This window comes from Lactuca virosa, chromosome 8 (assembly GCF_052849685.1).
Source record: "Lactuca virosa cultivar CGN04683 chromosome 8, Lactuca_virosa_CGN04683_v6, whole genome shotgun sequence".
Classification (NCBI taxonomy): Eukaryota; Viridiplantae; Streptophyta; class Magnoliopsida; order Asterales; family Asteraceae; genus Lactuca; species Lactuca virosa.
The window spans coordinates 391,582,420-391,596,248 of NC_136433.1; the positions used below are offsets into that span (position 1 = coordinate 391,582,420).

The 13,829-nt window shown below is 33.7% G+C and overlaps 2 protein-coding genes across 2 annotated transcripts; both read left to right on the forward strand.

The window, feature by feature from the left end:
* Positions 1-8,919: 8,919 nt before the first annotated feature.
* On the forward strand, positions 8,920-11,234 carry LOC145131997 (uncharacterized). The gene is made up of 2 exons (XM_079066638.1): positions 8,920-9,220; positions 9,325-11,234. Exons 1-2 carry the CDS (start codon positions 8,920-8,922, stop codon positions 11,232-11,234), a joined length of 2,211 nt encoding a protein of 736 aa, XP_078922764.1.
* A 56-nt stretch (positions 11,235-11,290) lies between these two features.
* On the forward strand, positions 11,291-12,186 carry LOC145131998 (putative mitochondrial protein AtMg00860). The gene is made up of 3 exons (XM_079066639.1): positions 11,291-11,410; positions 11,592-11,721; positions 11,897-12,186. The coding sequence occupies exons 1-3, from the start codon at positions 11,291-11,293 to the stop codon at positions 12,184-12,186; spliced, it is 540 nt and encodes a 179-aa protein (XP_078922765.1).
* The last annotated feature ends 1,643 nt before the right edge of the window (positions 12,187-13,829 follow it).

Here is a 13,829-nt window from a genome sequence, read left to right on the forward strand (position 1 = left end):
TTATTGTTGTTCTATTATATGAATCTAAAACTTATTTTTCTTTTTTATTTATTAATAAGATTTATCTTTTTTTTTAAACAACAAATATATTAGAAACATCTAGCAAGACGCTAGAGAAAAACACAATGCATTAGTACAAGCTGAAATCGGAGAACAACACCAAGTATTTCAATTTAAACGACTAAGATTGGCACGGTTTTTGAACCAATTGTACGAAATAAGTTGTATCTCATCCGCCATCTTCATTGGGGAGCTCCTTACTTTCTTAAACATAAGAGCATTTCGGGATTTCCATATAAACCAAATGGTTGAATAAATTAGGTCGAGCTTCATCTTCTCATACTTCTTATTAAGCCTCTTACAATCCATCTTCAAAAGCAAGTCTGATGAACTCGTAGGAGGTCAAGGTAAAATACTTGACCATGAAAGTAACCATCTACAAATAGGCGTAGAAAAATTACAGTAAAAAAAAAGTTGTCCAACAGGCTCGTCACAAGATAAGCAAAAGGGATAGGAGATAGTGGGTAATTTAAAACCCTCTTATTACAAGATTAGAAGAGATTGGGATCCTATTTAAAGTGTACGCCACACGAAACCATTGGTCTCAAAAGAGATCCAATTAACCCACTCAAAAAATGAAAGGGTTATGACTGATAGGTGAATTAGATAATAAGTAATTTTTTTATAATATATGGTAAAACCTTGACTTAACTTTTTGTTTTTACTCTTAGTTGTTAAAAAAAACTTGTCGTTTTTACATATTAGTCATGTGTATCTTGCATAATTGTTTTGTGTCACATTCTCGGCATTGATGGCAAGCCATAGTTAAATGTGGGTTATCGAGGACTTGGTTATCGATTGCTTGAGTCGGTTTGGAGTTGGTTGAATAGAACATTTCATTTGATATTCTCGTTGAAAGAAAAATAGGGGCATAGGGGCAGGTGAAGAAAATACATTTGTGGATGGATGCTTGGTTTGATAATACAACTCTTAAAGCTGTTTTTCTAAAAAAAAAAATTCGAACGGCTGAATTTATATTAAAACAAAAGTTAGCAAAACACTAACAAAATTACAAAGGAATAGACATAATGGGGTTTAACCGCCATGAACTTCTACTAATACTAAACATTTTATTACGAATAACGAACCAATTATAGGAATAATCGATCAAACTATCAATAATTAATTTTCTTTTATGATTTTGGTCGTTAAAAAGAATGTTGTCTCGAAAATTCCATAAGAACCACCACATAATTATAACGATCGATTTAAGCCCAAACGTTTAGGCATACAAATCCAAATAGAGTCAATCCATTGACTAATGTCTTCAATGCCATCAAAAAGTGGAAAAGTGAGCTCACACCATCTCCCATAAATCCCTTGACTTTGGTCATTAAAAAGAATATTGTTCCGAAAATTCCATAAGAGCCACCACATAATTATGATGATCGATTCCAAGCCCTAACGTTTAGGCTTACAAATCCAAAAAAAGTCAATCCATTGACTAACGTCTTCAATGTCATAAAAAACTAGAAATAGAGCTCACACCATCTCCCCAAGAAAACTCACAAACCCCTTGACTAAAAAGCTTTCCCAAAACTTTACTTGTTGGAGTCTCAAATAATTGCAAAATTGCTGATAGGATACTGATTTCTGGAGCTATTGGAAATTGGTGTTGGAGGAGAAATCTCAGAAAATGAACTGAATGTATACAGTTGATCGAATGCGCTCAACAGTTTGGTCGCTAATGTGCAGCTGTCCACGACTCCTGATGAACATGGAAGGTCGATAACAGTGATATTTTATCTATTAAATCACTTTGTGGTCTAATTGATAATATATTGATGGTGGCTGAGTCACTAAAATTACATTGGGTCTCATGGATTCCCATAAAAACTATTTGTTTTGTGTGGAGATTTCTTATAAACTAGTTGTGAGACTCGTGTATTACACGAGTTTATTAGAAAATAAGTTATATATAAACGTCTAAACATTTAGAAAGTTTAAATTTGAAAGTAAATTTTGAAAAATATTGAATTATTGAAATTAAATTGCTTATTTAAATTTAAACAAATAATTTAAATAAATAGACAAATGAAATAATGGGGTTTAATTTGAGAATTTTGAAATTAAAAGGAAAGTTGCATTGATGAAATTGATATCTATTTATTATTAGAGTAAATTACACGAATGGTCCCTATGGTTTGGGGCAATTTGCGCGTTTGGTCCCTAACTTATTTTTTTAACTCGGAAGGTCCCTACTATTTGTTTTTGTTACGTGCTTGGTCCTTACTGTTTGTTTTTGTTACACGTTTGGTCCCTATCTTACCTAAAAAGACTATTATTTAAATAGGAAAACAATGGTGGGGTATGTAAGGTAAGGTGAGGGGGTGTGTTTATTTAAATAAATCAAAAAATCAATGGCAAAAATAGTCTTTTTTTAGGCAAGACAGGGACCAAGCGCGTAACAAAAACAAACAATAGGGACCTTCCGAGTTAAAAAAATAAGTTAGGGACCAAACACGCAAATTATCCTAAACCATAGGGACTATTCGTGTAATTTACTCTTATTATTAATATCATACTATATTATAAAGAAATCATTTTTCATATCACCACATTCATTTGAAACTCTCATGCATTTTTCCTTTCACCACATTCATTTGAAACTTCCATGACTTTTCAATTCCTTTATAATAATAATTATAAGTTGGTTAATAAGGTTAAATAAATATCAAACCTAAAGTGTAATCATATATAAACTAAATTTCAATATTAAAATAATATATTTACTTCTACTTATTAAGTGATGTTTTTTAACTTTTAATATATTATACTTAATTTATTAGTTTTAATATTTTGTTGGATATAAACCATTATCATTTTAAAATACAATTTTGGAACAATTTGTATAAAATACTTAAATTATTAATTTGAATATAACATTACAGTGTCAACTTAAATATAAATTTGAGTTTAACTTAAACAACCCAAAGAATATTTTGTAAATAGTTAAAAGTGATTAATTGTAGAGTTTTTCTAATAATGATTATAAGTTGGTTAATAAGGTTAAATAAATATCAAACCTAAAGTGTAATCATAAATATACTAAATTTCAGCTTTAAAATAATATATTTACTTCTATTTATAAAGTTATGTCTTTAACTTTTAACATATTATATTTAATTTATTAGATTTAATATGTTGTTGTATGTAAACCATTATCAGTTTAAAGCTACAACTTTTGAACAGTTTTGACAAAATACTTAAATTTTTATTTTAAATATAACATTACAATGTCAACTTAAATATAAAATTCAGTTTCACTTAAAAAACCAAAGAATATTTTGTAATACTTAAAAGTGATAAATTGTAGTGATAAATGCAAAAACGAAATTGTAATCTCAATTTAACTAAAATTTCTTTAAGATATTTTTATAATCGTTAAAAGTTTCAAATAAGTAACTTAAAATAACTTACAATAACAATAGTTAAAAAATAACTTTATATAAATGATGATAATTTTACCTTTAAAATCAAAAAACAATGTTTGATATTTAAATAATTATAATGATAGAAATTAAAACATTAAGCAAATAAACTTTTAAAAAAATAATTAACAATAACAACAACTATAAATAACATTAAACCATATATTATTTTTAATTTTATTAATGTGTCACTCGCGGGTAGAAGTCATTCAAACGATTGAGATTATACAGTTATAATAGATGTATATATTATCATATAATTCAAAATAATCAATATATTATATCAGTTTAGTATACGAATTATTATATCAAATTTAACAACAACGTTATTGCTATATTTAAAAAAAACATATATTTGTAAAGACAAGAGACATTTTTACTTGCACCACATTCATTTGAAACCTTCATGACTTTTCAATTTTTTTTCTAATAATTATTATAAATTGGTTAAAACTGTTAAATTAATATAAAAACTAAATTTTAATCATAATTTAACTAAACTACAATATTAAAAGTTTGTATTTTACTTCTATTTATAAAATTATGACTTTAACTTTTTAACATATTATAGTTAACTTATTAGTTTAAATATACCGTCGAATGTGACCAGTTGTCATTTTAAAGTAACAACTTTTGTATAATTTATGATTTTATGTAAAATAGTTAAATTATTAACTTAAATATATGTTAAACGGTTAACATAAATCAAAATTTCAGTTAAACTTGAAGAAAATCGAGAGATTATTTTATAAATAGTTCAAAGTTATAAATTATAATGTTAAACCTAAATTGTCATTCTAAATTAACAAAAAAGACCATGAAACTATTTTTTATAATCATTAAGAATTTTAAATAAGTAGCTTAAAAATAACTTACAATAGGAATAGTTAAAAGTAATATTATATAAAAAATTATAATGTTATCTTTAAAAACAAAAAACAATATTTGTTGTTTTAAATAATTACAATCAAAGAAAGTAATCATATTCATCAATAAACTTTTAGAAAATTAAATTGCTGAAACCAAGTTAAAATAATTAAGACTTTTCAAATACGTTATTTTACATTAACTTAGAACAACAATAGTTAAAAGTAACATTATATACAAGAAATATATTTTGTTATCTTTAAAAACAAAAACAATGTTTGATATTTTAAATAATTACATTGATATAAATTAAAATGTTAAACAAATAAACTTTTTAAAATTAATAAATCATAACAATTGTAAATATCATCAAACCATATATTATATTTAATTTAATTTATGAGTAACATGCATGTAGAAACCATTGAAACACTTGAGATTATAAAATTTAAAAGACGTCTACATTATCATATAATTTAAAGCAAACAATGTTTATACCAAATTATTATAATATTTATTATATAAGAGCTAACAACAATGTCATTGATATATTTAAAAAAACATATATTTGTAGAGATTTCAAATATATTGTTGTATCCTGCGCAACGCGCGGATATTCGCCTAGTATTTATTATAATTATTGCATTTATATACTATGTGAAATTTAATAAAATGGAAAAAATCATAATATGACATGTGGAGAAAACTAATTTAAAATAACCACGAAATTACATGTGGCAAATGAATGAGCATGTGATATTTGACAAAAATGAATTTTTATTTATTAGAGTAGACAAGATTCTCGTTGCCATAAATCTTTTCTCGAGAAAGGTTAATTTAATATCCAATGTCTACCCCTTCCGTTTGACTGTTAACAAGGATATTGATCATATTTCTTCCGTTCCTATTTATTTAAAACTATCAGGAGTTGGTTTTCTAACTGATCAGTTATTTTACCCTCCCTTCATGTTAGCATTTCGAATATCTTAATGAAGTTGAGATGTAATGGTATGAGTAAGAATTATAAAAAGATGAAACTTGGTCTTATTTGTACTACCATTTGGATGATTTGGAAAGCCTGTAACACTCTTATTTTCAAGAAGCAAAGGTGCTCATTCATAAAGACGACATGCTAGATTCAACATATCACTTTTAAATGGTTCAAGTGTCGTGCCACTCTTATATGTCTTAATTGGAATGTTTGGTGTTGTTCTCCTTATAATGTTTGTACTAATATTTTGCTACTTTCACTAATGTCTTGCTAGTTTTAATAATATTCGTTGTTTAAAAAAACTGATAAAAGAAGTAAATATGGGTTCTTCATGAAAAATTGCACCTTTTATGCAAAACTAGGCGAATATCTACACGTTGCGCGGAATAAAACTATATAGTTAATTAATTTGCATATACATGTTGAAAATGATAATACATTAACTACAAAATAATGAGTCTTACACTAAGTTGATATATAAATTTGTAATTATTTTCAAGCATGTTATAAAATATACAACTATCACAATTATATCGTTCAATAGTTGTGTCATCCCCATTTTTTTATGGTCATCTTAAATATTTTTGTTCGTGCTTATTTAAAGCATTTGTTATTAGGGAATTGGTCCCAAAATATCATTGATATGATATAATATCAAATCAAGTCATTTCAGAATTTGTATCTATCTATGTAGATAGATCTTTAGTTTGGTCCCTTTTCCTCCTTATTCTTGGGTGTTGCAATGGATGGGCTTCATAAAGTTTGCAACTTTATGAATCCCCAGGTCAAGGTGAATTTGGAGTGGGTTAGATCTGGTCCTTTGCGAAGTTTTGAAGCCATGCATGGAGTTTAGGTCATATTTCCCCTTTTTGGCTCATTTTTGGTTCAAGACATGCATGTCTATAAGCACCCACCTTTGGGACGTTTTGAGGTAAGAATCTCTCGTGGATAAAGTCGGGTTCTAAATCTCAAGGCTTTTTGTGCTTAATGGTTAAGCCTTTGAGTTTTCAAGCCTTATGAAAGGGTTTTTGAGCATTTGGAGTAGTCCTAAAGGATAAAGTTGGAAACTTTATCCTTTTAGACACATTTGGAGTTTAGATCTGAGCCTTAAAGTCCCTAAAATCGTGGAATCAGATGATGTGTTAAGTTGGAGAAAACTCGACGAGTTGTCCAGACAACTCGGCGAGTTGGCTAGGGTTTTCCCCGACTTTCTGAGTTCTGTAGACCTCGACAAGTCTAAGAGGTACACTCGACGAGTTGGGTCAACATGGACTGTTGACCTTGACCGTTGACTTTCACTTTGACCGTGGTTGACCAAGTTGGACTTTGGAGGGCATTTTGGGTATTTCGAGATTTTGATGGATTTGGTCACATGTTAGTTGTAGGCATTTGAGTCGGGAACCGAGATTCGTAGTTAGATTTTATCAGTTCATGTTAGATGCATTTTATATGCATCTTTTAGCACAATTTCCTTGGTATTTTGTCATAAAATGCTAACTAACTCCCGATTATTCTCATGTGTTTCGTATTTCGTGATTATTTTGTAGAATGTCCGTACTGCTCACTTTTGTTATGACGTTTCAGGGTACTTGGAGCACATGGATGATTGCACGAGTTCGGGATGCGTTAGTGGATGCTTTGGAGCTTAACTAGAGTCTAGACCGAGGAAGGATGTCGAGAAATGATCAAGAACTGCTTGGAAGGAGGAACGACGATCAAAAGAGCCAAAAAATGAAAACATGCAATCTCAGGTATGCCTTTGCGATCGCAGTTTGGGTCGCAATCTCGCTTCGTGGTTTTTTTATGCCAAAAATTCATTAGACTTTGAAAAAGAGATACATGCAATCGCAGGTTGTGCCTTTGCGATCGCAGGTTGGCCAAAATGCTTCGAAATGGTAATGTACTTCATTTAAAAGGCTCGTGGTACATTTTGGGTGATACATGCGATCGCAAGTATAACTCTATGCGATCGCAGGCACGGCGTTTTTACAGCCAGACGTATAAATAGAGCCCCATGCTCATCCAGTAACCCTAACTGGCAATTCTAAGGTGATTTTCAGAGGGTTTCAAGTGAAGAACGTAGATCTAAAGGAGACGATTCAATTTATTTACATTGTTTAGTAAGATTTATCGTTTAGACTCTATTTTCTACTGTTTGTAATCCGTTTTTAGCAATATCAGGCTAAAAACTCAGATTTCAGTTTCGCAAGACATAACCTTTTCGTATGATTAATCATTAGGCACTATGTTTGACTGTGATTACTATTTAGTTTGATCAATTCTGTGTTTAATTGAATGTTCGATTTTGATTTCAATTTCTGTTGGCCACTTATATTGTTTGTGAATCATTCTAGTCATCTAATTATTTAGATCCGTAATTGTCTAGACTAATTAGTAAAAAGTGACATATATTAGATTAATTCTGCGTTTAGGGTTAACTCTAATATGAAATGATCAAACAAGTTTTAACGTCTCCGAGCTTATGAGGGGTATTGAACTTTACTGGGAAATTACATTGTGTTTAATGCAACTTTTCTTTGTTAATCAATAGCTTGTTTGGTTAATTGGGTAAAAAGTTATGTTTAATTCAAAGAACTTATTTTGATTAAATAATTTTTGTAATAGAGGTCATTAGAGCTTGTTAATGAACTTCAGTACCAATTTGAACAAGTGCACAGTCAAACATTGTGTTGAAGGTTAATTATATGATCAGGGGAGTCACCGCGAAACTGGAATTGCTTTCTCTTATTTGAATTTTCATCACTTCAGATTTAGTTATTCTTTTGACATTTTCGATTTTTATTAGTCCAATTTTCAGAAATAACCACCCCCCCCTTTTATGTTTATTGCACTCATCAAGAATTAGTTCACGCCTTACGCAAAGAGGTGTAAACTTTAGGACGTGTCCCTGAGGATCCGACCTTGCTTACCTGTACTACCTGTTAGTGCAATAGTGCAGTTTTATTTATATTTTTATTTGTTTAAATCGTGCACGACAGCGGTTTTAACAAATTGGCGCCATTGCCGGGGACACGGTAAACACTAATAGTTTTATGCCAAGATCTTCACGTACATGTGATCAAATTTTTGATCCAGAGATTGAGAAGACTGCTAGGAAGCTAAAGAAGGAAGCAAAACTTCGGAAGCAACAAGCAGGAACCTCAGCCTCTTCCCCCCCCCTCGCATTACAAAATACCCACACCACAAGGCACTCCCTTGTGGAACGAATCTAAAGCCTCATTTCATCCTTTTCCAAAAGCACCACCTACTTCACCCATTAACAGCCCGTTCAAAACATACTCATCATCATCTTCAGACAAACCCGAACTCACAGATTCTTCTGAAACCGAAACAGAATCCATCATGAGTGAAACCGGAGACGATGCTGAAAAGACTCTCCGCAAATGGGCAACACAAGAGGTTACCCAGCAACCTCTGTGTATCACCTTTCCAGAAGCTTAGAACTGTGAGCTCAAATCCGGTTTAATCCATCTGCTGCCCCCGTTCCGAGGCCTTGAGAATGAAGACCCTCACAAATTTCTCAAGGAATTCCATGTCGTCTGTTCCGGAATGAAACCCTACGCAGTTACTGAAGAACAGATCAAACTAAGGGCGTTTCCTTTTTCAGTTCAAGATGCAGCAAAGGAGTGGTTATATGACCTCCCGTCTGGTTCAATAACAATATGGAATGAACTCGCCAAACTTTTTCTAGAGAAATATTTTCCTGAGGCGAAAGTGTCAGACCTGCGCAGAGAGATTCTTCGTATAAAGCAAGGCAAAAGAGAGGCTCTCTACACTTATTGGGAGCGTTTCAAGAAGTTGTTGATCCGATGCCCTCAACATGGCATTAGTGATTATCAGTTATATCAGTGTTTTTGCGAAGGATTGATACCCAAGGAGGGTCACTTTCAGACATGACACCAACATAGATCAGGACCTTGATTGAAAAGCTGGCAAATGAATCTAAGCATTCAGCAACTGAAGAAGAATGGTACCCAGACCAGCCAAGAGGAGTCAAAGAAATAAGTAACGCCCACCTGGAATCTCAGATTTTAGAATTGACAAAGGTTGTCCTTTTGTTGACAAAAGAAAAAGGTATTAAAGCAAAGGTCAAACCTTGCGGGATCTGCTGCAAAACCGCGCACCTTACTGATATGTGCCCGCTACTTCAAGAAGATAATGAATCTGTGCAAGATATGGGAGGATTTCAGCAAAGGCCATTTGATCATCATCGCAACAACCAAGCTTGGGGAGGGACTCAAAATAACAATTTCCAGCCAAGACCTCAACAAAACTTTCAGCAAAGAAACCAATACCAAGTTTCACCTGGGTTTCAACAACCTTTCAATCAAAATCAGCACCAAAGCAACTTTCAGCAACCACCTGTTCAGTCACAAACTAATAGTTCCAACATGTCTTTGGAAGACATAGTTAAAAGTCTTGCTACCATTACCCAAGCTTTCCAGAATGAAACAAAGTCCAGCATAAAAAATCTGCAGCAACAGGTATCACAACTCGCGAACTCTATGAGCAAATTGGAAGCACAAACACAAGGAAAATTCCCATCTCAGACTGAGAAAAACCCGAAGCACAATGCTTGTGTTGTCACCCTCAGAAGTGGAAAAAACTACAAAGGACTAGATCAGCAAGAAGATAAGGAAGAAGAGATCGTGGTTGAGCAAGAATCTGAGGCAACTGAAGAGGTGCAGAAAAAAGATAGACCTGCTGAAGCTGAAGTGAAAATTACCCCTCCTCCTTTTCCCTCAAGACTGAAAAACACGAAAAAAGAAAAGGAAGACAAAGACATTATGGATTTCTTCAAAAAGGTTGAGATAAATATTCCCCTTCTTGATGCAATTAAACAACTACCCCGATATGCTAAAATTTTAAAAGAGTTATGTACTTCAAAAAGAAAATTAAAAGGAAACGAAACAGTTAAAGTAAGCAAGAATATTTCAGCTGTTTTACAGAAAAGGCTACCCCCAAAGTGTAAGGATCCAGGAGTATTTACCATTCCTTGCAAGTTGGGGAACCTTTCAGTGCTACGAGCTATGTTGGACTTAGGAGCTTCTATAAATGTTTTTCCGTATTCACTTTTTAAAATTAGCGGGGTAGGGCCATTAAAAAGAACTGGAGTCATCATTCAGTTAGCTGATCGTTCTCTGGTGCACCCAAAAGGTGTGCTGGAAGACGTTTTGGTTCAAGTGAATGAACTTATATTCCCAGTTGATTTCTATGTTTTAGATATGGGAGATGATGACTCACTAAATTCAGGTTCCATTCTTTTGGGGAGACCATTTTTAAAAACTGCCAAAACCAAAATAGATGTATATGATGCTACCCTTTCAATGGAATTTGATGGTGAAGTTATCAACTTCAATATTTATGACGTCATGTGTTATCCTGATGATGTTTCAGCCCTTAGTTTTATTGATGTTATTGAACCATTATCTGCAGAATATTTTGAGATTGCTAACCGTGAGTCACTAGCATTAGTGCTCCAAAGAAATTTGTCTATTAATGCAGCTCAGGTTATATCAGAAAATTATGTGGTTGATAGAGAAGTTCAAGAAATGGCAGCTCATATGGACCAGCAGAGAAAGTTGAGGTATGGTACCCAAACTCTTAAATTACCAATTTCTAACTCCAAGCTTTTTCCTTCTGTAGTGCAAGCTCCCATCTTGGAGCTGAAGACACTTCCAAAACACCTGAAATATGCATATCTTGGAGAAAAAGAAACAATACCAGTTATCATATCCAACAAGTTGTCAGAAAAAGAAGAGTTAGAGCTGATCAGAATTTTAAGGAGTATAAAAGTGCAATTGGGTGGACTATTACAGACATCAAAGGACTCAGCTCATCTCTCTGCATGCATTAAAATTTGATGGAAGAAGATTATAAGCCATCGCGGGAAGCCCAACATAGATTAAACCCACCAATGATGGAGGTGGTTAAAAAAGAAGTTATGAAGTTATTGGATGCTGGGATGATATACCCAATATCTGACAGCAAAGGGGTCAGCCCAGTTCAAGTTGTACCCAACAAGGCTGGGGTGACAGTGGTAGAAAACAAAGAATGAGAGTTGGTTCCAACTCGAGTTCAGAATGGATGGTGCGTTTGCATCGATTACATAAAATTAAACGCAGCCACCCGGAAAGATCATTTTCCTCTCCCATTCATAGATCAGATGCTAGAGAGGCTTGTTGAAAAATCTCATTACTGCTGTTTGGATGGATTTTCAGGTTTCCAACAGATTCCAGTCATTCCAGAAGACCAGGAGAAAACGACCTTCACGTGCCTTTTCGGGAGATTCGCGTACAGGCGTATGGCCTTTGGACTCTACAACGCACCGCTACCTTTCAAAGGTGTATGGTTAGTATCTTTTCTGAGTATGTCGAGAATACCATAGAAGTCTTCATAGATGATTTTACCGTCTATGGCGACTCCTTTGATATTTGTTTGAAAAACCTCACAAAAATTTTACAAAGATGTATTAAAACAGACTTGGTCTTAAATTTTGAAAAATGTCACTTTATGGTTGAACAAGGTCTGATTCTTGGTCATATTGTTTCAAAAAGAGGTTTGGAAGTCGATAAAGAAAAAATAGATGTTATAAAAAGCTTACCCTACCCGAAGAATGTTCGGGAAGTGCATTCCTTTCTTGGTCATGTAGGTTTTTACAAGAGGTTTATAAAAGACTTCTCGAAGATATCAGTTCCTATGTGCCAGTTACTGCAAAAGGATGTTGAATTCGACTTCAATGAAGATTGCAAGAAGGCTTTTGATGTGATGAAAAATCTTCTTACTTCTACCGCCATTATTCAACCACCAGATTGAAATTTATCATTCGAGATAATATGTGATGCCAGTAACACTGTTGTTGGAGCTGTTTTAGGACAGAGAAAAGACCGGGTTCCTCACGTTATATACTACGCATCAAAAACTTTGGACAACACCCAAGCAAATTACTCCACCACAGAAAAAGAGTTGCTGTCAATTGGGTTTGCATTGGAAAAATTCAGACAATATCTGCTGGGCACGAAAGTTATATTTTTTTCTGATCATGCAGCTATTCGGTACCTTCTTGCCAAAAAAGACTCAAAGCCAAGGTTGATCAGATGGATTTTTCTGCTATAGGAATTTGATATAGAGATCAGGGATAAAAGCGGGAGAGAAAACTTGGTAGCTGATCATTTGATCCGACTCACTCCACCCGAAGACCCGACACCGATTCGCGAAACATTTCCTGACAAGCATCTATTCGCGGTTCAGAACCCTCCTTGGTTTGCTGATATAGTAAACTACTTGGTCTCCAAAGAACTCCCGTCAGATCTTACCCGAGCCCAGAAAGATAAAATAAAGAAGGAGACGAAAAGATATGTTTGGGACGAGTCGTATCTATGGAAACATTGTGTTGATCAGGTGATTAGATGATGTGTGCCTCAAGATGAAGTCAAGTCAATTCTGAATTTCTGCCATTCAGAAGCTTGTGGAGGGTATTATGGTCCACAACGAACCGCACGCAAGGTCTTGGACAGCGGTATTTATTGGCCTCATATTTTTCGTGACTCTTTTTAGTTTTGCAAAACATGTGAAAGGTGCCAAATGATTGGGTCTTTAACATCTCGTAATCAGATGCCACTTACTCTAATCTTAGTATGCAAAATCTTTGACGTTTGGGGTATAGATTTCATGGGCCCATTTCCGCCTTCTTTTGGGTTTGTGTACATCTTACTTGCTGTGGATTACGTGTCCAAATGGGTTGAGGCAAAAGCTACACGACCAGACGATGCCAAGGTTGTAGTTGATTTTTTCAAGACAAATATATTTGCTAGGTTTGGGACACCAAAAGCCATTATTAGTGATCGGGGTACGTATTTCTGCAACCGCACCCTCGAAGCAGTCCTCAAGAAATACGGTGCCACACACCGGGTATCCACAACATATCACCCGCAAACCAATGGGCAAGCTAAAGCTTCAAACAAACAGATTAAGGGCATTATAGAGAAAACCATCAATCCGGTCAAGAAAGATTGGAGTATTCGATTGGATAATACGTTATGGGCTCACCGGACAGCATACAAAACTTCTATCGGTATGTCACCACATTGAATTGTTTTTGGCAAACCATGTCGATTACCAGTTGAATTGGAGTATCGAGCATACTAGGCTGTCAAAAAGTGAATATGAGCATGGATGAAGCCGGTAATAAAAGAAGATTGGATATCCAAGAGTTAGAAGAAATCTGGAATGATGCTTACGAGAACAAAGCGATCTATAAGGAGAAGACAAAAGCTTTTCACAACAATATGATCTCGCGAAAGGTATTCACTACCGGTCAAAAGGTACTCTTAGATCATTCTTGTTTCAAACTTATTTCCGGTAAATTGAGGTCTCGTTGGGTGGGACCTTTTGTTGTTACTAACATGTTTGATCATGGTGCCATAGTAATTAAGAGTGAACAAACAAGAAAGATTTTT

Coding starts and splice junctions, on each gene's coding strand:
- LOC145131998 (XM_079066639.1), top strand. CDS start 11,291: ATGGAGGTGGTTAAAAAAGAAGTTATGAAGTTATTGGATGCTGGGATG. Junction 11,411..11,591: donor ACAAGGCTGGGGTGACAGTG/GTAGAAAACAAA, acceptor ATGGATTTTCAG/GTTTCCAACAGATTCCAGTC. Junction 11,722..11,896: donor CTACCTTTCAAAGGTGTATG/GTTAGTATCTTT, acceptor TGGTTGAACAAG/GTCTGATTCTTGGTCATATT.
- LOC145131997 (XM_079066638.1), top strand. CDS start 8,920: ATGAAACCCTACGCAGTTACTGAAGAACAGATCAAACTAAGGGCGTTT. Junction 9,221..9,324: donor TGATTATCAGTTATATCAGT/GTTTTTGCGAAG, acceptor CTAAGCATTCAG/CAACTGAAGAAGAATGGTAC.